Raw genomic sequence first — 27,768 nt, forward strand, 5'->3', positions numbered from 1 at the left:
CTTGAGGTCCCCTTATCGTTTGAGTAGGACATCACTCACATGTGCTTCTCTTAATTTTTTTCTTCAAAATTTTAGAAGTCCTTAACTTTATTCTAGTATTTCAGAATCCTCTTGAGAGAGTTTTTCCCAACTAAATCTGGGACCTAGATCTTACTCCCCCTCACCCAATCCCTATAAAACCTAGAATGGATACTAAGCAAGATTAAGAACCATATGGAACTATTAAGATGGTTTCTTCTTAACCAGGTAAGTCTAATTACTCTAAACTATATCTTTGATATATATATATATATATATGTATTTTGTTTTTTTTGTTTTTTTTGGTAACTAGAATATTTGTTATCCAGTAATATCCTCCCTCCGCAATCTTTGCTCTAAGAGAAAACAGAGCCTCTGGTGCCCAAAGAGAATCTAATCTTCATTGGAGACTGAGTTTTTCCCTCTCCTTGCAGATTTGCTCCTGGGAAGCTGTGAACCTCTTCGCTTTCCTTTATTTTTCTTTCAGACACCAGTTGCTCAACTGAATAGAGACAGCACCTGAGATTGTGATATGTCATTGACCTTGCAGTGATTTTCCTAAGTGGCATTCTATGTTCTTGGTGGGGTGTCTCCCCGTAGGAAGGAGTGTGGGCTTCACTTGGTGACAGGCTTACCTCCCAGCTCTATTCTGTTTTGACTTGGTGACCTGGGTTAGCTACCACACCTCTCTGAATCTCAGTGTCTTTGCTTACAAAATCAAGGTAATAAAATCCACGTCATAAGATTATTATCCAGAACACCATAAGGATTCTATTTCTTCTTCCTTCAAGGAGCGTCCCTTAAAAGTGATTTTCTGAAAAACACTTGCAAAGGTATCAGATGAAATTACTAAAAAGCATTCACCCAGAGGATTTCTGGGACAGCTTTGTACATTTCAGCCTCTATGCCTAAAAATAAAAAACCTTAAATGCCATAGTGGAGGAAATTCAGCTATTCTTTGCTAAGGGCTGAGACATTTAAATGGAAGTATGATCAAGGAAAAGAAAGAAAACAGTTAAGAACAGTCAGGACTTGAGGAGAAACACTGAGGAAGAAATGCTTCATCTGGGTCTGGTGGTGAAGAACCCGTCCCCACAGCAGAGCTGTCCACAGGCAAATCTCGGCTCTTTCACTCACTGGCTGTGTTCTCTTGGGCCCATAGTGTAATTTTGCCATGCCTCAGTTTCCTTACCTGTACAACTGGGGCATGAGATAGTGTGTGTGGGATACTTGGAACAGTGTTCAGCAGAGGAGATGCTCAGGAGGTGGCCACTACCATCATCAGTGACATCTGCGTCTATGAAATGATTTTAGACTCTTTGTGCTTTCCTTTGAAAAATGATTATTGTATTAGGAAGAAGGTTTAAGGTATCAAGTCACGCTTATAAACCTTTCGGACTGCTTTTTGGTTTTAATTGCAACTTGATTTAATTAGACTAATTTAATTAGACTAGACTAAGTCTAATTAATTAGAAAATTAATTAGATTTAATTAATTTTCTATTGCTAGAAGAAACCTTAAAGACTGTCCATTCCAATCCCCTCATTTTATAGATAAGGAAACTGAGGCTCAGAGAAATTGTGACTCACCAAAGGCCATTCAGCACATTAGTTTAAACAAACAAATTAGAAGTCTTGTGCAGTTTTCATGGGAATGTAAAATGGTGCAGCCACTATGGAAAACAAGATGGCAGGCAGTTTCTCAAAACATTAAACATAAAATTACCACATGGTCTAGCAATTCCATTTCTGGATGTATCACCAGAAGAATTGAAAGCAGGGACTTGAACAGATATTTGTACACCAATCTTCACAGCAGCATTATTCACAATATCTGAAAGGTGGAAACAATCCAGGTGTTCTTCGACAGATGAATGGATAAACAAAATGTGGTATATGCATACAATGGACGATTATTCAGCCTTAAAAAGGAAGCAAATTTTGATGTATGTTACAACATGGATGAACTTTGAAGGCATGCCTAATGAAAAAAGCCAAACCCCAAAGGACAAATGTATGATTCCACTTTTAATGAAGTACCTAGAATGACCTAGAAAGTCAAACTTATAGAGACAAAAAGCAAAATGGTGCTTGCCAGGGACTAGGGGTAGGGGTGTAAGGAATTAGTGTTTAAGGGGTGTGGGGTTTCAGTTTTGAAGGATGTAAAAGGTTCTGGAGATGGATGGTGGTGATGGTTGCACAACAGTGTGAATGTACTTAATGCTACTGCGCTATACACTTAAAAATGGTTAATGGGCACAGACCTGACTAGGATAGAGGCTGAAGAATAAAAGGAGGTTGGAGGATGGGGCTTAGGGCCCAGCAAGGTTCACAGAGTGACCGTGGAAGAGGATTCAGTGGGGAGATTAGGAAGGAACGACTTCAGGTTGTATAAACATCTAAATCTAAAATGTGGCTACTAGTTTTACTTGTGGCGAAATAGGCCAATGGTTTTACAGTGTGAACTACCCAGAAACTGATGCCTGCAGTAACTTTTGAGTACTACTAGCTAAGTAGGAACAAATAGTCCTAGGCCAGATAACTGAGGGCTTGGGGAATCTGTGTTAGAAGTTATGTAAGTGGAGACATTTTTAAGGACTCTGAACAAGACTTCATTTTGTTGTGCAATTCCAGTTCAAGATAAAGTGCATTTCTTTCTTTAAAAATATAGACTTCAAGCCCTTTTCCAGGATTTTGTGACCCCCTAAGATTCTGGGAGCTTGGTGACTTCAAGAGTTCCTAACGTTGAATGTTGACTCCATTGGATGGTGTCCTGCATGGTCCTAAAAATTGTCAGGAGGTCCTGCATGCTAAGTTTTGTATTATAATCACTTGTCATCACCCTTCATTTCATAGAGCTTGGTGACGATTAAAAACACAGAGAATTGCCAAGATAGAAAATCTTTCAAAAGCACTTGGTCTGAATCCCTGGTTGATAGATGAAGCTGAGACCCAGAGAGGTGAACCAACCTCACATGGTAGCGTGGAAGAAGCACACACTAGTCTGAGTCAGGGGACCTCCTTCCACTCCTGCCACTGCTCTTCAGCCTACCTCTGCAAAGCAGGGATGAGGACACCAATAGTACCCACTTCAAATGAGGGAGTACACATGAAAGCATTTGTAAAGTTGCAATACAGGAGTAATTTATTAGTATTGTTGAGTTATGAGTAGTAATTTCATAACATACTGAACGTGTCATTATCATCATCCTCTCCTTGAACAAGATCCACCAACATCATCAAGATTATTAAGTGCTAAATTGTACATGAAGCTGGGTTCCATTTTTATTCCAGAGAGAACTATATTGCATTTTTCCAGAAGCTAAAGACATGTATGTGGGATGTAAATAACCAAAAAGATACGGATCTGCCTACTCACTTACCAGGAATGAGTCCATGCATATATGCATAGCAGCCATGGGTCTGCTAGGCTCAGGTACTAGCAAGGGGCTGGGGTTGCAGAGAGGACCATGCCAGATATTATCTTTGCCTTCAAGGAATTTAAGTCCAGCTGGGATGGGGAAGAAAACAGATAAGAAAAAAGAAATCATACAAATAACTATGTTACCTTACAATTGACGTTAAATAAAATAACGTTATCGTTAACTTAGAATTCGATTTTTAAAAAAGGTCTAAGGTGCTTTGAGAAGATATAAGAGATAGACCAAACCTAATCTAGGTCATCAAGTGAGGCCATCCTGAGGAAATGACATTTAAGCTGAACCCAAAGGCTGAAGGCAAGTTAGGTTTAAGAAGTACACAAAGATCTTGAGAAAGAGTGAGTTTGAGTAACTCTCTGGCAGTGTGGCAGGACTGTAATGAGCAAAGGTATAGGGCCGTGGGGGTTAGAGGAGTTGAGGCTGAGCATGAAGGACACTGGAGGCCATGTGAAGGAGTGCCAAGATGAGTCATTGGAGGACTTCAAGCAAGTATGAGGGACAAAATGTTTTTTCATGTTTAAGTGATCATTCTGAATATTTATAAAGAGATATTGTAGGTTAGACGGAAGCATTTGCAGATGAAATATCTGGGATTTTTTTTTTTTTTTTTTTGAGAGAGAGAGGGAGAGGCAGCGGGGGTCGGAGAGAGGTAGGGGAGAGAGGGAGAGAGCAAATCTCAAGCAGGCTCCATGCCCAGTGTGGAGCCCAGTGTGGGGCTTGATCTCATGACCCCGAGATGATGATCTGAGCTGAAATCAAGAGTTGGACACTCAATCAACTGAGCCACCCAGGTGCCCCAATAGCAAATTTTAAAATTAACATATGAATCCATTTTATACAAAGTGTGTGTGTATACATATGTGCCTGTGTGTGTATAATGTATATATGTATACACACACATTACAGACTGTGTAGAAAAAGTGAACTCAGCCTTCATTTAATGAAACAAAATGGTTTAACAATACAATCATAGAAAAAGAAGAAATAATGTGAGCCACATACCAGCTCTCTGGCTGATCCAGCTACATCTTTTTTTTTTTTTTTCCACTTTAGTTTTGAATTTATTATGAAATGTTTCAGTAACAATGGGTCTGGATCCAACTATGCCTTTTTGATTGCTGGTAAGAGTCCCAAGGTCCTGGACTGGGAGCCGACATAACCCTGGTCATTTTTATGCTAAGAGATAAAATTTATCAGCGGTTTTAGCATATTCATTCTTCAACATCCATAAACAGTGTTCGTACCTTCCCAAGAAGTATTTCTCAACCCAAAGTTGAGTAACTAAGTGTACCCCAAAGAAGGATTTTTAAACAAAGAGCAGTGAAGAAGAGAGCCGTCAATGGTGAGCTCTGCCCTGAGCTGCTCCCCTGCTGCCCTGTGGGATCCCTTCCTGCGGGCTGGGGCCGCCCTTTCCCACCAAGACAGGAAGGTCCAAGATCTCCAAGCCAGCCTCTCACATCCGCTCCCTGAACCACTCTCAGCATGGTGGGCCATCCCTACTTGGCTTCCTGAGATTTCCTGATACTCTTTTCTTAGGAACATAAGGTCAGCCCTGTTCCTGGAATTGGTGTCTGCTGGATATTTTGGTTGCCTTTTTTTTTTCCCTTCAAAACAAAATGCTTTCTGAATTCCTTCCTACCTTTTAAAATGGAAGGTATTATTATCTGTAGAAACTGTTTGGATACCCATTTATGTAGCATACCATAGAGTCATAGATGGTAAGGACCTTGTGGCTTTGTATGGTGTAATAATGTCAGTGAGTCCCCTGAAGTGGGGATGAGGGGGTGTTCTTGTCCCCTGTTCCACAGAAAGTGAGTGATTAAACAGGATGGGCACCGGCGTCTTACCCAACAGAACTCCCAGCCCATTGTTACTTTCCTACCCTAGCCCTTCCCATGATCACCTTTACCAACTGCCCCCCCCCCCCCAGATTGTGAACTTTCAAGTGCTTTGTGTGTGAATGTCCAAACATTTCATATAGACGTGAAGAGAGGCAGAGGACTTACTTGTGAGGACAGTCCCCTGAGGCACAGAACCATCCAGAAGAGGGGAGCTGGAATACACCCAATGTTTAGCCCAGGACTTCTTGGGAAAAAATTCCCAAATCATTAACCACTAATCCTTACAACTAAAAATAACCATCACATACACTCAAAAAAACTGCAATGGGAAGACGATTTTTCTTTCTTGCCCTTTTGTCTCTCATTTCTCATCTTCCCTTTAAATGTGTATGTGAAATACTCACATGTCCATGCTCTAAAAGCAAAACAATCCCACCCATTCACTCTCCTAGATTATAAAAACTGGCAACACCCACAGAAGTTAACACAGAAAAGATATGTGAAGACACACTTGGGTAAAGGCATTCTGGATTTATGACTTTAAAGACAATTTTTTAAATGTTTTTCTTTCCCTTGGTTTGAGAATAATACATGCTTTTTGTTGGCTGAGTTTCCTTAACTGGCACTAAATTATCCCAAAATGCTAATAATCATAACACAGAAGAAAATAGAGAGTTTGCTTAGAGTTTTGTGGTTGCGCTGAGTTTTGCCTTCATGTAGCTCCAGAGAGATTGAAATTTGGGAAAGTCCTCACGAATCCACAGAGCTTAAGAAGGTGACGGCCTTTCTGTGAGATGAATCTTCCTTTGTGCTAAATCATCTCCTGCAAGGGATCACGAGGCTCGGTGCTGACTCAGGTGAAGTCAGTGCCCTTTCTCTGAGCTCACACAGGTGGCCAGGTTAAATAAGTGCTGAAAGGAGTTTGGTGCATTCTCCTGAGTCACCTTTGTTCAGGAGGCATTGTAAACTTGGCATTAGAGGGAGATTACAGAGTGCTTTTGTTCCAAAGCTTTATAGAAACTAAAGTGTGTGTGTACTTGTGTGGGTTTTATCTGTCCTCACACCTCTCAGATTTCATCATCTGTGCCTTGTCTGCAGGAATCCTGTGTGCCTATGTGCACAAAGGGAGAATCACAATTAATGCTGGGATCCTCTTTTAGCCAGGAGTCTGTCCCACGTCTGTCGCCATACAGTTGATGAGAGCAGCATTGAATTTGACCCCCTCCATTTCCCACTCCCCTCCTGTCAGAAGTCGAGATGCTCAAAGGAAGTGGTCAGGCAGGAGGAGGCTGAGGAAGTGGAGGGAAAACTGGGACCAGATTAAGGTAGAGGATCCAACTCTGGATCATTAGAACTGATTTTCCAAACACTGTGATGGGGAAAATCCAAAAGAAATTTACTGAAAGATCCTTTAGCAAGAGAAATGGTTTACATGCAGCCAGGCAGCCCTTTACTAGGACTGGAGTTCCCATATGAAGAAATGGAGCTGCTCCACAGTCCTCTTATTGAAACTGCTAGTGCAATTAACACCTTTCAGAAATGAACCATTTCCTTACAGACAGATCAATGCTAGTGTTGGCAGAAGACAGAAAAACCCTAGCACACTGATCCTCCTGTAGACTTATTTGGCATTTTTAAGTCATATTTTATGAAAGTTACTGTTCTCAGCTTCCCTCCCCCTCATTTTAGCTTATAAGTTTACTTAGGAATAGAGGTCCTAATGTTTTATTTGTGGCTGGCAGTGTGAAGGATTTTTTTCCTTTTTCTTCCTTTTTTTTTTAATGGAGTACTAATACCACTTGCCCCTTTAATCTCCATATCTCCGCCAGGAGGATAAAGATATCAGAGGTTTTGTAAATCGAGCATGGATACCTTTTCTACGTGGCAATTTGCTAACTGAAATCTGTGGGTCAGAAGAGCTTTTTGTTTTAAGCTGGAAAAATTCTTGTGAACAGAACTAGTACACTTTGTTTTCTTTCATGTGTCCTTTCCAACTATCAAAGATCAATAATTTTTAGCAGTTGATGGTTAGGTTTGGTTTGGACACCCTAGATAAAAAAGGGTGTTGGCCTGGGTTTCATCAGGAGGAAATAAAAGGCATTGTGTAGTCTCCTCTGGAGGACCCTTGTTTAGTACTTGCTTCCTTTAAATAGCTACATTTGGGGGGATGGCACCTGAAATGAAGAAGTAGTTTGGGCCTCTGGAGTGGCCACAGTGAGTAGAGCTTTCTTGTCCTTTAACACTCGGGAGAGCAGTAAAACCTGCCCCATCAGTCAGGGATGCTTGAGACTCACTTGCCAGCATAAAATCATATTGGCCAACAACATGGGTGTTGGCACAAATGCCTGACCTTGGACTTCGATCTCTGGGACTCACCTCTGACCTTTACCTTTTTTTAAACCAACATTGTCCTATGACTTGGGATTCAGGGGAAGCTATAATGATTATAAAACACAGGAAAATTAGAGTGTTAAAAGCACTGAAAAGGAATTAAGTAGATGCCCACACAGAAAGGCTGTTGGATTCCAGTCACTGACAGCATGAAAAATAGAGCCAACAAACCCGCTACGGATTTTAGCACTGTTTCTGCCCCCTTGCACGAACAGCAACAGTACGGGGCATTTACTGTACTGGCTTTCATGAGGAGATAATAAAGTACACTGTGTACTGTGTCTCTGGAGATACTTACGGAATATTCTGATATAGGTTAGTTATAAGTAACTTATCAGTATAGATGTTGATCCATTGGTATTTTCAGATATACTCATGAGCCCCCTTCTTCATGACTAGCCCAAGGACATAAGCTTGAGCAAGTTTTGTTTCATTTTACTTTTTATAAAGACAAGTCCACTTGAGACCCAAGGAAAATGTGGCTTCTCTAGCTGAGGGAGAAGGTACAGTCATCTTCAAAATGGCAGTTCTTCTCTCCCCGAATTTTAATGATAAATCCAAAAAGAGACAATAGAGACCACAGTCTGGTCTCCCTTCCCACTTGATGCCAGAGAGGTCATCTGGTGTCCTTGACAAATCCCAGTTCTTATGCTAATGTTTCCAATAAGACAGTCATGCTGCTCCTGGGAAAGCCCTTTCTCTCACTTCATGGCATCGAGTATTAAACTTATTTTAAGTGTCCTTACAAGCTTATGTATGTCCCCTTAACTCCCACTCCCTAAACATATTTTTTATTTAGAAGTGCCTCTTATTGCCGACACCTCTCCTGGTATTTGAAAATATCAACAGTGCCCTTTTATCTTTTTTTCTCCAATATAAAGACCCCCCATTTGTTTAAAGTAAAGCAAGGTGGTCAGACTAAAGGATTCTTTATGTCCTTTTCAAGACTGTTTTCTCTGCCCTCTCTTAGTACCCACTGGTCCCATGGGCCAGCAAAGGAAGTGTAACGTAAGTAAGCACACAAAGTGCCATGCATTCTCATTCAAGTGAAGTCCTGAATGTCATCCCATGATTCCTCCTGACCTCTCAGTCCACACTGTTTTTTAATCCAGAATCCAAAGGAGAAGATTGGTCACCTCAAAAAGAAAGTTAGCACAGTGACTGAAAGCAAAGGCTTCTAGTGCTAGATAGGCTGGGGTTTGAATCCCAGCTCCACCACTCCCAAACTGGGTGGCCTTGGAGAGGTTACAGATTGGACTGTTCTTTAGTTTTCCAGTCTGTAAAATGGGAATGATAATCAGGGTCGCTGTAAATATTATACAGAATGAATTTGAAACACTTAGGTCAATACCTGCTATAATACAAGAACACATAGATATGTGTATATGGTAGTAGTAATGGCTACCACTTATTAAGCTATAGCATTTACAAAAACTATACCATTTTTTTATTGATGTATAATTAACATACCATATCATGTAAGTTTCAGGTCTATAACATAGTGATCCAACAATTATATGCATTATGAAATGGTTGCTATGATAAGCGTAGTTACCATCTGTCACCATACAAAATTATTACAATATTATTGACTATATTCCTTATGTTGTACTTTTCATGCAGTGACTTATTTATAACTGGAAGTTTATACCTCTTAATTCCCTTCACCTGTTTTGCCCCCCCCCCCCCCCCCACAACTGGCAACCATCAGTTTATTCTCTGTATTTAGGAGTCTGTTTCTGGTTTTGTTTTGTTTTTTCAGATTTCACATATAAGTGTAATCAATGGTATCTGTCTGAATTATTATACTCAGCATAATACCTACTAGATCCATCCATATTGTTACTAATGGCAACATCTCATTACTTTTTATGGTTGAGTGATACTCCATTGTATATATATACCACATCTTTATCCATTCGTCTATTGATGGACACTTGGGTTGTTTCCATATCTTGGCTATTGTCAAAAAATGCTACAATAAACGTAGAGATGCATATATCTTTTCAAATTAGTGTTTTTGTTTTCTTCGAGTAAATACCCAGTGGTGGGATTACTGGATCATATGGTATTTCTATTTTTAATGTTTTGAGGAACCGCCATACTGTTTTTCATAGTGACTACACCAATTTATATTCCCACTAATAGTGCACGAGGGTTCCTTTTTCTCCACAACGTTGCCAACACTTATTTCATGTCTTTTTGACATTAGCCATTCTGACAGGTGTGAGGTGATAGCTCATTGTGGTTTTGATTTGCATTTCACTGATGATGAGTGATGTTGCACATCTTTTCATAGTCTGTTGGCCATCTATATACCTTTCTTGGGAAAATGTCTATTCAGGTCCTCTGCCCACTTTTTAATCTGATTGTTGGGTTTTTGGTGTTGTCTAAGTTTTTTCCATATTTTGGATATTAACCTTATTGGCTATATCATTTGCAAATATCATCTCCCATTCAGTAGGTTGCCTTTTTGTTTTGTTGATGGTTTTCTTCACTGTGCAAAAGCTTTTTATTCTGGTGCATTCCTCAGAGTTTATTTTTGCTTTTGTTTCCCTTGCCTGAGGAGACATACCCATAAATATGTTGCTAAGGCTGATGTCCAAGAGATACTGCTTATGTTATCTTTTAGGAGTTTTATGGTTTCAGGTCTCACATATAGGTCTTTAATCCATTTCAAGTTCATTTTTATATATGGTATAAGAAAGTGGTCTAGTTTCATTCTTTTTGCATGTAGCTGTCTAGTTTTCCCAGCACCATTTATTGAAGAGAGTTTGCATATTCATGCCTCCTTTGTCATAGATTGACCATATAAGTGTGGGTTTATTTTGGGGTTCTGTTCCATTGATCTTTTCGTCTATTTTTGTGCAGGTACCATCCTGTTTTTGATTACTGTAGCTTTGTAGTATAATTTTAAATCTGGGATTGTGATACCTCCATCTTTGTTCTTCTCACTCAAGATTGCTTTGGCTATGGAGGGTCTTTTGTGTCCATACAAATTTAAGGGTTATTTGACGACACAAATAAATGGAAAGATACAACATGCTCATGGGTTAGAAGAATTAATGTTAAAATGTCCGTACTGCCCAAAGCAATCTACAGATAGAATGTAATCTCTATCAAAACACCAATACTATTGTTCACAAAACTAGAACAAATAATCCTAAAATTTGTACCATTCTTTTTTCCACTCCTACAGCTGCTCCTTGCCCAAATCAGTCTGGATCTGGATCCCTATGTGCTTTGAGGATGGCCAGGTGGTCCTATTGCCATAGGCATGCAGATTACTAGTTCCAGCCCAGCCTAGTAAATTCCACTCAGACCCAATCTGAACAAGCTAGAACAACTCTCCTTCTCTTGGCTCTTCCAGTATTCCATGGCAACACCAGTGTGTATAATAACCTGTACTTGCGAAGATTAGTTTGTTTCCCCAGAGCTATTCAAAAAATACATTATGTATCCTTCCCCCCTGCCTCTGAGCCCCATCCCAGCCCCAGTGTGGGTTGTTGTCAGCCTCATCTCGGGTTTAAATATCTGTCTCTGCCTTCTCCTATGGAAAAGTGACTTAGCAATGCCAAGTCAAAGCCCTGGGGTCTCTCTCCTCCCCGGCAGCCCCATCAGCTAACTCACATGCCTCCCCTTGTCCCTCTCACCCCTGCTCTGGGCTGGCTGGTGCTGCCCGTGTAGGTCATTCCCAGGCTGTGCCTCGTCAGTGCAGCCAGCGCGAAGGGCTGCGCGAGCAGGTGGTTGATGACTGGTCTTCCTAACCAGGCTAGACTGCCTGTGACCCTGGCAGCAGACCCGTGACTGCAACAGGCACACACAGGCATGCATTTTGTCACCCCCATCAGCTGGACGCCCGCGGTGAGGTTGACCATCATAGCTGTGAAACCCGTGTTCTGGGTCGTGTGTTCTTCCTCTGCCCTCCCTCCCCAGCATTCTCTGGAGAGCCTTAAAATGCCTTCTTCCCATTTGAGAGCATCTGCCTGGAATATTGATGGGAATGTCCCGTGGAATGGTTTCCTTCCCTTCTGATTTGCCAACATTAACGCTTTCTGCTCTTTGGTCTGAAATTGAATGAAAGGAGAAGGTCATTTTGTTTGTCCAACAGCCAAGTCCAACTATTAGGAGAAAATACAGTGTTTTCTCCCTCCTGAAAGAAAATTTTATTAGACTAATTGGTCTATTTATATAACCAGTCGTCTTCCTCTGAAATCAGACAGATTTTGAAAGAGGGAAAAATAGCCATTGCCTACATTTTAATGAGTTTCAAAGTACATTTGGATCCTGTTTTCTCAAGACACATTATTATACAGGGTTAGTTTAAACTGTGTCCTCTGGAACATTCAGCCACTGAAAACCAAAGCCACCTCGGGTGCAGCAGAGCCTACCAGACATAAGAGTGCTGCCCCTGGCACGGGGTTCACAAAGAAGTTGCCCCATTGCATCCTTCGTCCTGCATTCAGTATCTCCCTTCTGTTGTTTAAGCAGATGCAACTGCACAGCAAAACCTAACTGCTATTTGTATTTCTTGTTTCAAGATTGTCTCTAGAAATCTTTGCTGTCAGAAAAACTGTTTTCCAGAGACCATCGTAACAACCCCACTGTTGGAAACTGTGAAAGCAGAAACAGGCCTTGTTGTGTCTTTCTTGGCCGCAAAGTTGAGTAGCAGGGAGAGCCGGATGAGCCTCAGGGTCAAGGCTGACTTCAGATTTTACTCTTGGAGGTGTTTAGTCCATGCCTCTGGCTTTAGGTAGAACAGGATGGACCTACAAGTGGTTTAACAAGATGCTTACTAATACATTTATTGAGGGCCTGTTTTGTGCCAGGCATTTACTTGTTGTAACAGCCTTATGAAGTACAGGAAGATCTCCATTTTATAGTTGAGGAATCTGAGGCCCAGAGAAGGTAAGAAATTTGTGCAAGGTCACACAGCTCATTGGCATACGAACATACAGAGTCAAACTGCAGAGCCTAACCAGTTAACCTCTGTGCCTCCCTATCAGAGGGGCTCTTCTATCCTTCCTTAGTGTGCAGGAGGCTTCCCAGGACATTCTTGTACAAACCCGACCTACATTTCACTGGAGAGCCACTTTCAGGAGGACACGTCTGTTTTCCTCTGTAGTCCTACCTTCTCTACAGCCCTGAAAGAACTGTTAAGTTTCTCATTCTCAGGACAGATGTATCTCTGATCACTTCGGGATCCTCTAGTGAAATTCCACTTTAATGAGGACCCCAAAGAAAGGAGACTACAAATTGAATCCATGCATTCTTGACCCCTCTCCTGTCCCTGCTCTCCAGTTACCTTGACACTTACATTTGGGGTGGAAGCAGATTTTCCACTTTGGCCTTCTCACTTACTCTTTGCAGCTTATAAAGTGCTTTTATTGACCCTAGAAAACATTCTGCCTCCTTTAGTAAATGTGTCCAGAATCTTTCATGAAGTCACTTTATTTTCCTCCTTGGCTGACTTTCTCATTTGGACCACAGTCGGGGAAAAGGTCAGTTGAGGCGAGGCAAGTTTAAGTATGACCTTAGACATGGACAGACGATGGCTCCAAACAACATTGTTGGTAACTTGTTTGGCATTTGGGTCCCATTAGGGTCATAAGCAAACAGAGGACGTTTTCTGCAAAGGGATCATGCCATCACTATTCACAGCAGCAGGAATACGGTGTTTAGGGAGAGTATCATGCCTGGCGTAGGGCAGCAAGCCCCTTCTCCTCCTAGCCCTGCACACCTCCACCAATGTGCACCGTTAAAGATTTTAGGACTGGGCTAGTGATAAATATTCCCTTAACTCCCCATCTTTGCATCTTTGGAGGGGTAGTCGTGAAGAGGCTATAAGCTCCTCCTTGCGGTGGGCCCTGTCCTGGCTTCTGTGTCATGGTATTCATCCTCCCGGACTTTTTTTTTTCTTTTTAAGTATAGTTGACAATGTTACATTAGTGTCAGACGTACAGCGTAAGGGATTTGACAAGTCTGTGTGTTATGCTGTGTTCACCACAAGTGAGCTGCCGTCTGTCTCCATACGATGCTGTTACAATACCATTGATTAGAGTTGCTGTGCTATACCTTTTATCACTGTGACTTATTCGTTCCATATTTCCCACTACCCCTCACCCATTTTGCCCATCCCCCGCAGAACTCCCCCCTCCCCCCCAGCAAGCATCAATTTGTTCTCTGTTTTTATGGGTCTGTTTCTGCTTTTTGTTTTAATTTTTAGATTCCACATATAATTGAAATCATATGGCATTTGTCTTTCTCTGACTTTTTCACTTAGCATAATACCTTCTAGGTCCATCCATGTTGTCACAAATGGCAAGGTCTCATTCATTTTTTATGGCTGAGGAATATTTCATTGTACATATAAACCACTCCTTCCTTATCTATTCATCTCAGTGGCCACTTGGTTGCTTCCATATCTTTGCTATTGTAAATATTGCTACTATAAACATAGAGGTGGCATCTGTCTTTATGAACTAGTGTTTTTTGTTTTCTTTGGGTAAATACCTAGAAGTAGAATTACTGGGTCATATGGTGTTTCTATTTGTAATGTTTTGAGGAACCTCCTTACTGTTCTCCACAGTGGCTACACTGATTTACATTCCCACCAACAATGCGTGAGCGTTCCTTTTTCTCCACATCTTCACCAATACTTGTTATTTCTTGTGTTTTTGATTCTAGCCGTTCTGACTAGGTGAAAGGTGATTCTCATTGTGCTTTTGATTTGCATTTCCCTGATGATTACTGATGTTGATCATCTTTTCATGTGTCTGTTGGCCATCTGTAAGTCCTTGGAGAAATGTCTATTCAAGTTCTCAGCTCATTTTTAACTGGATTATTTGTTTTCTGGTGTTGGGTTGTATAAGTTCTTTCTATAGTTGAGATATTAACCTCTTATTAGATATATCATTTGCAAATATCCTCTCTCATTCAGTAGGTTGCCTTTTCATTTTGCTGATGGTTTTCTTCACTGTGCAAAAGCTTTTTATTTTTATGTAGTCTCAATTTATTTTTGCTTTTGTTTCCCTTGCCTGAGGAGACATACCTAGAAAAATGTTGCGAAGACCACTATCAAAGAGATGACTGCCTATGTTCTCTTCTAGGAATTTTATGGTTTCAGGTCTGACATTTATGTCTTTAACCCATTTTTTAGTTTATTTTTGTATATGGTGTAAGAAAGTGGTCCAGTCTCATTCTTCTGCATGTAGCTATCTAGCATTCCCAGCGCCATTAAAGAGACTGTAGCATGAGTTTATTTCTGAGCTCTCTGTTCTGTGCTATTGAAGTATGTGTCTGTTTTTGTGCTAGTACCATAATGTTTGATAGATTTGCAGCATATCTTGAAATTTGGGATTGTGATTCTTTCAGCTTTGTTCTTCTTAAGATTACTTTGACTATCCAGGGTCTTTTTGTGGTTCGATACAAATTGTAGGATTGTTTTAGTTCTGTGAAAAAAATGCTGTTAGTATATTGGGAGGGATTTCATTGAATCTGTAGACTGCTTTTGGTAGTATGGACATTTTAACAATATTAGTCCTTCCAATCCATAAGCATGGAATATCTTTCCATTTGTTTGTGAGGTCTTTAGTTTTTCTCATTAATATTTTATACTTTTCAGAGTATAGGTCTTTAACCTCCTTGGTAAAGTTTATTCCTAGTGATTTTATTCTTTTTGATGCAATACTAAATGGAATTGTTTTCTTAATTTCTCTTTCTGCTACTTTGTTATCAGTGTATAGAAATGCCAACAGATTTCTGTGTGTTAATTTTGTATCCTACGACTTTACTGAATTTATTATTTTTCATAGGTTTTTTTTTTTTTTTGGTGGAATCTTTGGGATTTTCTATATATAGTAACATGCCATCTGCAAATAGTAACAGTTGAACTTCTTCCTTGCCAATTTGGATGCCTTTTATTTCTTTTTCTTGACAATTGCTGCTGCTGGGGTTTTCAGTACTATGCTGAATGAAAATGGTGAGAGTGGACATCCTTGTCTTGTTCGTAATCTTAGAGGAAAGCTCTGTTTTTCCCCCCTGACTTATGTTAGCTGTGGGTTTCTCATATGTGGCCTTTATTTTGTTAAGATATGTTCCCTCTAACCCCACTTTGTTGAGAGTTTTTATCATGAATGGATGTTGAATCAGATGCTTTCTCTCCATCTATTGAGATGGTATGATTTTTTTTCATTTTGTTAATGTGATGTATCACATTGATTGATTTGTAAATATTGACCCACCTATACATCTCCAGAATAAATCCCACTCAATCATGGTGAATGATCTTTATAGTGGATTGTTGAATGCGGTTTGCTAATATTTTGTTGAGGACTTTTGCATCTATGTTCATCAGGGATATTGGCCTGTACTCTTTTTCTGTACTGTCTTGTCTGCTTATGGTGTCTGGGTAATGCTGGCCTTGTAGAATGTATTTGGAAGCTTTCCTCCTATTATATGGAATAGTTTGAGAAGAATAGATGTTAAATTTTCTTTAAATATTTGGTAGAATTCATGTGTGAAACCACCTGGTCCTGGACTTTTGTTTGTTGGGAGTTTTTTGATTACCAATTCAGTTTCATTAGTAATTAGTCTGTTCAGATTTTCTATTCCTGATTCAGTTTGGGAAGATTATATGTTTCTAGGAATTTATCCATTTCTTTTAAGTTGTCCAATTTGTTGGCATAGAATTTTTGTAGTAGCCTTTTATAATTCTTTGTATTTATGTGGTGTCAGTTGTTACTTCTGTCTCATTTCTGATTTTTTGGGGGGGTCCTCTTTTTTTCTTGAGGAGTCTAGCTAAAGGTTGGTCAATCTTGTTTATCTTTTGAAAAAGCCAGCTCTTAGTTTCCTTGATCTTTTTTATTGTTTTTGTAGTCTGTGTTTTATTTATTTCTGCTCTGATCTTATTATTTCTTTCCTTCTACTAACTTTGGGCTTTGTTCTTCCTTTTCTAGTTCCTGTAGGTATAAGGTTAGATAGTTTGAGATTTTTCTTGTTTCTTAAAGTAGGCCTGTATTTCTATAAATTTCCCTCTTGGAACTGCTTTTGCTTGGCCCAAAGATTTTGGACCACTGTGTTTTTATTTATCTTCATGTATTTTTTTATTTCTTCTTTAACTCCTAGGTTGCTTAGTAGCATGTTGTTTAGCCTTGACATGTTTGTGTTTTTTCCATTTTTTTTTTTCTTATAATTGATTTCTAGTTTCATACTATTGTGGTTAGAAAAGATGCAGGATGTGATTTTAATCTTCTTAAATTTATTGAGACTTGTTTTGTGGCCTAATGTGATCTATCCTAGAGAATGTTCTATGTGCACTTAAAAAGAATGTATTCTGTTGTCTGAAAAGAGTATATTCTGTTGTTTTGTGATGGAATGTTTTATATATATGTTAAGTCCATCTGGTCTAATGTGTCATTCGAAGACATTGTTTTGTTATTGATTTTCTGCCTGGATGATCTATCCATTGAAGTAAGTGGGGTGTTAAAGTCCCCTACTATTATTGTGTTACTGTTCATTTGTCCCTTTATATCTGTTAATATTTGCTTGATGTAATTAGGTGCTCCAGTGTTGGGTGCATAGGTGTTTACAATTGTTAGATCCTCTTTTTGAATTGATCCCTCTGTCATTATGTATTGCCCTTCTTTGTCTTGTGTTGCAGTGTTTGTTTTAAAGTCCATTTTGGCTGATAAAAGTATTGCTCTTTGTTTTTCACTTTCTTTCGCATGGAACTCTTTTTCCATCCTTTCACTTTCAGTCTGTATGTGTCTTTAGTTCTGAAGTAAGTCTCTTGAAGGCAGCACATAGATAGGTTGGCAGAATGGATAACAAAACAAGACATTTCTTTTGAGTAAAGCATTTAGACCATTTACATTTAAAGTGATTATTGATAGGTATGTACTTTTTGCCATTTTGTTAATTATTTTCGGTTGTCTTTGTAGTTTTACTCTGTTCATTCCTTCTTCTCTTACTCTCTTGCCTTGTGATTGATGGATTTCTTTAGTGTTATGCCTGGCTTTCTTTTTATTTTTTGTGTATCTATTATAGGTTTTGAGTTTGTGGTTACCATGAGGCTCATAAAACATCCTAAATACATAGCAGTCCGTATTCAGTTGAGGGTCACTTAAGTTCGAACATACTTTTTTTTTTTTTAAGATTATTTATTTGAAAGAGAGAAAGCAAGAGACAGAGCACAAGTGGGGAGAGGTAGAGGGAGACTCCCCACTAAGCAGGGAGTCCAATGTGGTGCTCAATCCCAGGACCCTGGGATCATGACCTGAGCCAAAGGCAGACGCTTAACCATCTGAGCCACCCAGGTGCCCCAGTTTGAACATATTCTAAAAAAATTTTGTTTTCACTCCCCACTCCATGTTTTATGTATATGTTGTCATGTTTTACATTTTTTTATTTATAATTTTCTTCTAATTATGGCCTTTTCTTTTGCACTTAAAAAAGTCCCTTTAACATTTCTTGTAAGGCCAGTTTAATGTTGAACTCCTTTAACTTTTGTTTGGGAACTTCCTTATCTCTCCTTCAATTCTGAATGGTAATCTTGCTGTTTAGAGTGTTCTTGGTTTTAGGTTTTTACCACTCAGCATTTTGCAGGCCAGAAGGGAGTAGCATGATATATGCAATGTTTCTGCTAAAAAACCAGCTGATAGCCTCATGGGGTTTCCCTTGTAAGTAACTAGCTGCTTCTCTCTTGCTGCTTTTAAAATTCTCTTTATCTTTAAAGCTTTGACATTTTAATTATTATGTGTCATGATGTGAACTTCCTTGGGTTCATCTCATTTGCAGCTCTCTGTCCTTCCTGAACCTGGATGTCTGTGTTTTTACCCAGGTTAGGGAAGTTTTCAGCTGTTATTTCTTCAAATAAGTTTCTGCCCCTTTCTCTCTTTCTCTTCTCTTCTTCTGGGACCCCTATAATGTGAATGTTTGTTTGCTTGATGCTGTCTAAGAGATCCCTTAATTTGTCATTTTTAAAAATTCTTTTTTCTTTTTGCTGTTCAGCTTGGGGGCTTTCCTTTATCTTGTTCTAGATCACTGATCCATTCTTCTGCATCTGCTAATGGACTGTTGATTCCCTCTAGTGTACTTTTCATTTCACTTATTATATATTTCAGCTGATATTTTTTATATTTTCTATTTCTTTGTTGAAGTTCTTAGTTCATTCTTCAGTCCAGTGAAAATCTTTATATTACTTTAAACTCTTTATCAGCATATTGCTTATCTCCATTTCATTTAGTTCTTTTTTTGAGGTTTTCGTCTTGTTTTTTCATTTGGAACATATTCCTCTGTTTCATTTTGCTTGACTTTGTGTTAATTTTTATGAATTACACAGAACAGCTACTTTTCCTAAACTTGAAGGAATGGTCTTGTGTAGGGTTGTCCCCTGTGTAGACCATGTGTGCCTGGTGACTTTGGTTGGCTCACTGGAGCTGAGGCTAGTGTGGGCTGGGAGTCCTGCAGGACTCCATGATGAGGCTGCCCTGATGGGATGGCAGGAGTTGAAGTGGGTGTGGGCTGGGATAGTCCTGCGGCTCTTTATGCAGAGGGTGCCCTGGCAGGACAGCTGAAGCTGGCATGGGCTGGGGCCCTCCCAGGTCTCCTTAAGCAAAGGGCACTCTAGCAGGATAGCTGAAGCTGGTGCAAGCCAGGGTGTCCCAGAGTGTTCGGCACAAGGGGCACCTGTAGCCAAGGCTGTTGCTGCCCAGGGTGCTCTACGCAGGGAGGCCCTGGTTGGCCTGGCTGGAGCTGAATTAGAAGGTCCCAGAGCACTCTGCACTGGGGGCATCCTAGCAAGTCATCTGGAGCCAAAGTGGTGTGACCTGGAGTATTTCCAGTGCTGTGTGCCTGTGTCACCTTGGCAGGAAGGCTGGAACTGTAGTGAGTGCTGACCAGAAGTGCCCTGGGATATGCCATGCTGGGGCCACTTTAGTGTGATAGATGGGACTGGTGTGGACTAGGGGCCCGGGGCTCACTGAGGTGTCAGGCTCACTAGGGCACTGGACCTTGCTCCTCTCCATGCTACTACCACAGTAGAGGGGGACTGTAATCATAGCACTCGCCAGCCCCTCCAACCTGGAGAGATTTCCAGGGTGTCTCCTGCCATTTGTCAAGGTTCTAGGGCTGAATGCTTTATATTCTAGTTGTACTCTTAAATGCTTTTTTCTGTGCTCCAGGATAATTGAATCTACTCAAAGTCCCTCAATACTATTCCTCCCCACTGCAGTTTGCAGCATTGAGTGTTCCCTTTATGATCATGTTATCATGTCCCCATCTAGCTTTTGTTGTGCAGAAGCCATTCAGTCAGCCCTCAGTTCCTCTCCAGGGGCAATTGCTTTATAAAATAGGTGATTTGATATGTCCATGGATGAGGTGAGTTTGGGGCCTTCCTATGTTGCCATCTTGAACCAGAAGCCCTCCCCTGGCTTTTTTCTGTCCCTGTGCCAGGGCTCAGAGCCATGCAAAGTGAGTGAGTGAAGCCACTAGGTGTGAGGCAATGCAGAGTGGTGGGGTATGTGGCTGGCCAGGGATCATGCTCCATCTAAAAAGGCAGCCACTGATGACTCTAGGCCCTTTATATCAAGAAGTGCAGGTTTAGTGTTCTAGAATATCCTATTTTCCAAGAGAAAGTGGAAAACTTGACTTTTAAATGACATTTCCTAGTTTTTAAGTATTTAAGTAATTAAAATTATTTTAAAACATGCTGTGTGAGCCAAATAAGATGTCTGAGGCCTGGGGCTGGTCTTACTTCTATACTCTTATTCCTTTTCCACAGTCTTGCCTGCCCTAACGGCTTCATCTCTTGCCCTCTCACCAAATGTTGATATCTCAGACGGTCAGATCTCTAATCCTCGCCTGCACCCTAGATTAATAGGACTAGTCATCTCCATGGGGATGTCTGCATACTTCATATACAAAGCTGAGCTCAGCCTGCCAGATCTGCACACTGTCAGGTCTTGAGAAATGCTGGATATTTTTGTTTCATTCCCCAAAAATACTGCTATTACTCATGTTACTGCTTCTGTGATTAATACTACCAATAATCTGTTGTCCTCCTTTTGTTACTGATTTCTGTTATCCAATACCACCCCTCCAGCAGGCAGCCAGAGCAGACCTCGTGACCCCGCACTCACTGCAAGGCCAGCCACTGGGGATTGTGTTCATTCTTCTTCCACAAGCCCTCTAGGACTTGCTCCCAACTTCGCCTTCCCACTAACCAGAAACCCTTCTAGTTTCTGAACTTGTCCGGTCTCCTCAGCTATTTTCTCCATCTCTTAACTGATCACCCACCACCAATCTCATGCCTCCTTGTTCAGGATGGATTCAGTACACTATGGCTGGAGCCATCACTCACCTCTCTGTCAGACTTCGGTGGCTCCCCAGCCATGCCCACGTGCCCGTCATACCACACTCCGTGTTCCTCTGCCAGTGTACCCGGTGCTTGTGTGCACCTGTGCTGCCTCCTGGGCATGACTGCCTTCTTCCTTCAGGCCTGTGTTCACGCCCTTCATCCACCTCCTCTCTTGTCAAGTGCCGCCTCCTTCATGGAGCCATTACTTGCCTCCTCATGACCAGCCCCTCTTCAAAGCTGCCACGCGTTCTGCTCTTTTCATTTCACCCAGCTGTGATTGCCCACAAAGCTTGCTGGCCTCTTCCCCCTTCACTTCATCAGCTCCTTCATGGAGACACACTTTCTTGGTCACCTCCACCCCCACAACGGCTAGTACACTGCCTTGCATACTGTAGACACCACGTAAACCTTTGTAAATTGATCCCCTTTTCAACTTGGAGAATGGCTGTGTCTAAAGGGCTCAGAGCAAGATATTAAAAGTCAAAATTGTCTGGTTTTTCAGGACTTACCAGAACCTGAGAGAAGGTATCAAGCTAGTGAAAGGGTTATTCTGACAGTCTCCTTTTCCAGGGATGCAGTGTTTAGAGGAAGAACAGCCGTGATTTGGTCTCCTTCCCTCATGCACAGTGCCTTTCCCCAGTGCGCCTTGGAAGTCTGGCTTCAGTGCCAGAGGCGAGGAAGAATGGACAAAGTCTCTTGGACGCTGGGCTTCTGCCACTCTGGCGGTGAGAGCCAGGCACTGTTCCTCTTGCCCAGAAGAACAAGTTGTACCCACACACTCACAAGATGTCCTCTGCTCTCCTCATTGGCAGGCCTGCAAATTTCCCACAAGCCTTTGGGGTCTGTTCTACCATCCTTGTATTCTGAGGTTTTTTTGCAGCATTGTTTGTTAATTAGCTCTTAGAACAGATGCCTATTCCATTCAGGATTGCATCCCCTTGATGTTCCTAAGGAGAGAACCTACTCATTTTCCGTGTGTACGTATTTTCCCTTTCCTTTCTGAGTGCACAGGCTGATCCAGGAGAACCCAAGCAGCATGAACGCCTCGCTCTCACAGAACTGAGCTGTGAGACATGTACTTCCTCAGTCTGCGCTGTGCTGATTGGACCTGTGCAGCTCTGAAAGCTTCCCAGACTTTCGGGGCCCACCTTCACTCCAGCCCCACCTAGGGCCTCACATTCCTTGTCCATAGAAGGGAGGAAAAACGCCATCGGTGTCTGCATTTTTTATTAGCTCCCTTGGAGGGCTTTTTAGCATTTTCTGAGGTCGCTCCTGTCAGCTTTGCTTAGGCAGTTTTGCAGCCTTCTTCTGCCACAGGGTCGTTTTCATCTGAAGCACCACTGGAGGCTTATGCAGCTTTGGACACCTGGCACGGCCGGGATGCCGCCTCCAAACACTCCCCTGGCAGGTCTGCACCCCTCCAACAGCAGGGGCTTTTTATTTACTCTGGAAATTCCACTGCAGAGCAAGTTCTAGGAACACAGCATTACTCTTCTCTTGTGCTCACAGATCAAACAACTTGGAAAGGGGTGTTTGGGGGGGGGACAGTCTTTTTTTTTTTTTTTAAAGATTTTATTTATTTATTTGAGAGAGAGAGAGCACATGAGAGGGGGGAGAGTCAGAGGGAGAAGCAGACTCCCTGCCGAGCAGGGAGCCCGATGCGGGACTCGATCCCGGGACTCCAGGATCATGACCTGAGCCGAAGGCAGTCGCTTAACCAACTGAGCCACCCAGGCGCCCTGGGGGGGGACAGTCTTAAAGATAACATGATTTAAACTTTACAACAAAACTTTTTAATCCAAGGCAATTTTTATTTTGAATTAGCTTAAGTGTCTTTAAAACTGAAAAATTACATTCTGGCCCTGAAAAGTAAATTATCCTGTACGAGTCCTTGGTTTGGACGCGATTAGAACACCTTAAGGGCCTTTTTGTCAGAGTAGATTTAGTTCCAAATATCTTGATAGGAGCTCAGCCCGAGGGAAGTTTCCCAATTGGTAGAAATACAGAGGATTTATATATACACATTGCTTAAATGGTCTATGTAGCAAGATTCTCAATCATTAAACATTTCAAAATGGAAGGGTAGGAGAAGAGGAGCATCTTTGTTGCATGAAGAAAAGTGGCCAACTTTGGGTTTTTTACTCTCACAGCGTCTTCCCACAGATCTTCAAAATAATGACCCTCACTCTTCTCTCTGTGGTCTTGTCAGAGAGCGGGAATCCTGGCTGGCTGGTCAGGTCCTCAGAAAATGGCACAGCTGTTCTTAAAAGTAGTCCTATTCATAAGCTGTGGGCTGTCGACAACTGCAGTGTTCGAGAAAGGCACACTGTTCTATAAAGAGTTTTTCTTTAAAAGGGAAAGAAAAATACATGGTATTTACAGTGAAAAAAACTGGACCCTTCAGCTTTATTTTAGTGGCCACGTCTGAAATGGAAGTGGCGAAGGCCATAAATACACACAAGCAATTGCGCCTTTAAGGGATGATTCATGTTGGCTGTGCTGCCCATAATGGAAAATTCAGCTAGTTAAGCAAGATCAGCCAGAAAGCCTCACACAGGCTTCTCTGCCAGAGCGGATGCCTACCATCTTGTGACCTACTTGTTGTCTATTATTGAATGATCGACTCTCTTTCTTCCCCTCTTAGTTCATGACCAAGAACCCCACCATGCGCCTGGGCAGCCTGACTCAGGGTGGGGAGCATGCCATCTTGAGACATCCTTTCTTTAAGGAAATTGACTGGGCCCAGCTGAACCATCGCCAAGTAGAACCACCTTTCAGACCCAGAATCGTAAGTGTCTAAGACCATAGAGTAGACTTTCCTCTTTTTTAAAATACCTCCGTGTTCTACCAAAATCTGTTGTCCCCTATGGAATAACCAAACTGGAAGTTCAGCCTCAGCCCTGCAGGGTAGCCTCAGCCAGGAGGAGGCTGGCCCTTGAGGAAACCTCTCCCCCTTTCCAGTTTACTTCTCTCCAATCTTTCACCTCTTGCTTGCTCTGGAATCCATCCTCCCTTAACCTAAACTTTCTGGAGCCTAAAAGACCTGAAATTTTCTAGGTTTCCCCAAAAGAGTTGGGCTGAGAAATTCATCATTCCTCTAGTTTCCTCATGCTCCCCCGGGTGCCTTTCCCAAGCCCCCAAGGAAGTAGAAAGGGCATGAAAGGCTACCCACCTCACTGAACCTGGCTCCTTGGCTTGGAGAGCCTGGGTCTGTACCAACCACTGCAGCCCAGAGCTCAGGCCAAATCTCTTCTGACTAGAGAAATCCTGGGAGCGCCAGGGGTACCTTCCCAAGCAAGGCAGCTGAGCGGGCATTCTTGAGGGTGGTCTAGCTCTTGATCTGAGAGCCAAGCTCTTTCTCATCTGTGAGTCAAGAGATCCATGGTGGAGAAAGCAGAAACGCATCTTCAACTTAGGTAAGAGAAATGAGAGGTCTAACAATGGCAGAAATGAGCTTTCCAAGCATTAGTTTATAAAGATGTAAAAGATCAACATTTCCATACACACAGCTGGCTTAATCTGTGACAGCCCCCAAGGTTGGGCACTAGGCACCACCACATAATGACTGCCACTAGGCAGTCAAGCCACTTCCTTTACCAGGCCCCCTGCTGCCAACCCCTCGGGGAGGAGGGAAGGCTTTGCCAACGAGGCAGCAGGAGGCCAGCTGGTGAGTAAAGCGAGGGACACTTGTTTAGGAATAAACTCAGCGCTTCCACGTCTTTCAAGAAAAGCTCTTCACGCCTAGAGTCCTGTGTATAAACAATAGATGAGGCCAAGTGTGAACTTACACTCTGTAGACAACCAGGCATATATGTCCCTCAGTAGAGCCTGTCGAGAAGTGGCACTTTGGTGAAATGCCAAGTAAAGGGTGAGTGAGAGGGCTGGATCAGGTGACCAAATTAATTGCTTCACCTCCCGGCCTAAGGCGGGCCTGCTCAGCAAGATTTCCATGGGGTTAGTGAAGTGGGGTGGGGGGGTTCCCACATGCCCGTAACGATACACAGTGCAGCAGAATTACTACAACCCGCTGCTTCGTCCTCATGGTCCTAACTGTAAATAATGCTGCTCCCAGGGCTGCAGCGCCCTTCTGACCTCACCGGACGAGGAGAAAGCCTCATGTGCCTAAAATCTGACCCTTGTTTCCTTTTGACAGAAATCCCGAGAAGATGTCAGTAATTTTGACCCTGACTTCATTAAGGAAGAGCCAGTTTTAACCCCAATTGATGAAGGACATCTTCCTATGATTAACCAGGATGAATTTAGAAACTTTTCCTTTGTGTCTCCAGAATTGCAACCTTAGCCTGATGGGGAATGAAAGACAGGACCTGAGAATCACAAGCAGCTCCAGATTTCCCAGGAATTCCCTTTGTGGGGCATTCCCCAGGATCAGCCTTAGAACAAGAACCTTACCTTCAGAGCACAGGTGGGAAACTCTGAAGGACAGAACTTCAGGAAGTCAGCTCTTTCAAGTCCTCAGGAAGCCAGGGTACTGGAAAGAGTGGATACCGGAATGAGACTTCATGAAGAAGTATACTGCTCAACCTAGGAGTTTCTATGGCTCTTTTGGGCTTGGGATATTAGAAGGAACCAACAGAAGAGAAGGTGTGAAGAATCGACTCGATCCTAGAAATTCTGAGTCCACCGGCTTTTCACTTCAAAAGACAAATCAAGACTTGGTCTGGGCCCCTCTGTGCTCTTCTTAAGCCGGCGAGCCCGGAATACTAGCAGTCTTCGAGAAGTCTGTAAATGCTAATGAAGAATTCGGTAGGGAAATGAATGGCTTTCCAAACAGAATGATTTACTCTGAAGAAACAAAAGGGGCTTCACCACGTCAAGCCCCATCTTGAAAACAGATGTTGAGCACCAAGACAACTGTTCCAGCTTAATTCTCTCATCCTCACTTGAACGGATATTTATTGAGTGCCCCATGAGACGGTGCCACGCGCCCTGCTAGTGTAAACAAACAGATTTGTGTGCACGGAACTTTCATGCTCCATTTACCTGAATGGTGTTTGCATTCTGTGAAATGCCTCTCCACCTTGCATATATCACGCTTCTTTGTCCGCACATAACTTTGTCCACAGAAGAGGGCTCGCTGCCACGACAGCAACTATCCCCACAAACAGCAGGCGAGCGAGGGGCTTGCTGCCTAAGGACCTGTGAAATCTCATCGTGGGATGATGTGCAGATACCACGCCGAACTCCGTGAAGAATCGCACGCCACTCCTGTCAATGACCAGACTTATGGCTTAGACAGTAGCAGGTTATTTAAGTTATATTTTAAGAGACAAAAATGTTTGGTATGCATTTTAATAATTAGAAAGGACTCATAAACAGGACATTTACTGAAGGACCTTATAATATGTACTCATATATGCAGTTGGAGAATTTTGTCTGGAAATAAATGCATTTTGTAGCAAAAGCAAACTTTTTGTCTAGAACGATCTGTCCCATCCCCACTAGGCAACAAGATACCTAATTAAAGGTTTTGAGCCGAATGAATAGAACGCCTAAAGCAAATTCCTGAAAAGCTGGTATAACCTGTGTGTCCCTAAGTGGACCTGGCCTCTTACTGACCAGAACTTCTATTCTGACTCAGGGTACTAACTGCTAAAGCAGTGCTGCAACAGAGTAATCCTCAAAAATCTCAGTGCCTCGGCCCAATGTTTCTTTCTTGTCCACATATAATACAGTGCAAGTTCAACGGCCCTCTTTGATCTTATAAATATGCCATCTGGAAAATAGAGCTTCCAAGGTTGCAATAGCAAGGAAGAAAGATGGAGGAGGTGCTTGACTGCATCTACAGGGAGGGATACGCATCACTTCTGCGCACGGCAGATTGGCCAGAACATGCCCTCCGTCTAGAACCAGGGTGCGGAATTGCAGAGCAGCCAAAGGCTATCTAGCCAATATTGAAAACCTGTCCTAGTTTCTTTTCTGTATTACCAGCTGAAAAATGACTTTTGAATTAACAGAGCTGCTAGGAGCCTCCCTTTACTTTTGTTTAGCACCTAGCCTACACAATTCCACTACAGCTTCAGGTCCTTCTACCACTGTTTCCAGTGTGACTACCCAGGCTCATTTCTACAAATGAGAAGAGAAAGGCTCAGAGAAGCTTAATTGGTTGTTCAAAGGTTTCAGACTTGGGAAGGAGTGGATTTAGTCTAGAGCCTAAATCATTGAAGTTCTAATCCAGTAGACTTCTGGAAAGGGAGGGATTTTTCTAGTTTGGGAGGTGGAGGGGGGGAGTAGGAACCTTCATAGCGAGGTTGCAGCACAGTCTTCTAGTGCTGTGTGGGGCTGAGGAGCTACTCGATGTGGTTTACTCCACACGGGTAAAGAAGGATGAACCATAAAGCATGCCTCCTGTGTTTATTTACAAATACCATTATAGCCCCACAAAGGCCCCAGATGTCCTCTTTAATGAATCTGGGTAGTCACTCAACAGCTTCCCTCTCCACAGTCTATTCAGACCTGCTACCTGGGCCACCCAGTTTGGTTTAAGTCCATTCTTTCAATCCCAGAATACCAACAATCATGCTAGGAGAGAATTTCCAGTGCTGCTCCTTCCACCCTCTTCTATGGGAGACGAGATTGGAGGTACGGGATATTTACCAAAAGCCCCAGGAGTCTCCAAGTCCAGGGTTAGGGCTCCACTTCACAACTTTACTCCATTCTCCTAAATCTTGGGTCCTTTCTGAGGATCCACGAGGTCGCCCGCC

The 27,768-nt window shown here is 42.1% G+C and overlaps 1 protein-coding gene across 2 annotated transcripts in view; it reads left to right on the forward strand.

Moving 5' to 3' along the window:
- Window positions 1–26,489, forward strand: part of PRKCH (protein kinase C eta) — a 219,108-nt gene extending 192,619 nt beyond the window's left edge. The window contains exons 13-14 of one of the 2 annotated variants that reach the window (XM_032405248.1): window positions 23,691–23,834; window positions 25,333–26,489. In XM_032405248.1, coding sequence (XP_032261139.1) covers window positions 23,691–23,834; window positions 25,333–25,560 — 372 coding nt within the window. In that variant the 3' untranslated portion in view covers window positions 25,561–26,489. Of the gene's footprint in view, window positions 1–23,690; window positions 23,835–25,199 lie in introns of both variants that reach the window. The other variant, XM_032405249.1, reaches the window with a different exon arrangement.
- Window positions 26,490–27,768: the final 1,279 nt, after the last annotated feature.

Source organism: Phoca vitulina, unplaced genomic scaffold (assembly GCF_004348235.1).
Source record: "Phoca vitulina isolate PV1807 unplaced genomic scaffold, GSC_HSeal_1.0 scaffold7, whole genome shotgun sequence".
Classification (NCBI taxonomy): Eukaryota; Metazoa; Chordata; class Mammalia; order Carnivora; family Phocidae; genus Phoca; species Phoca vitulina.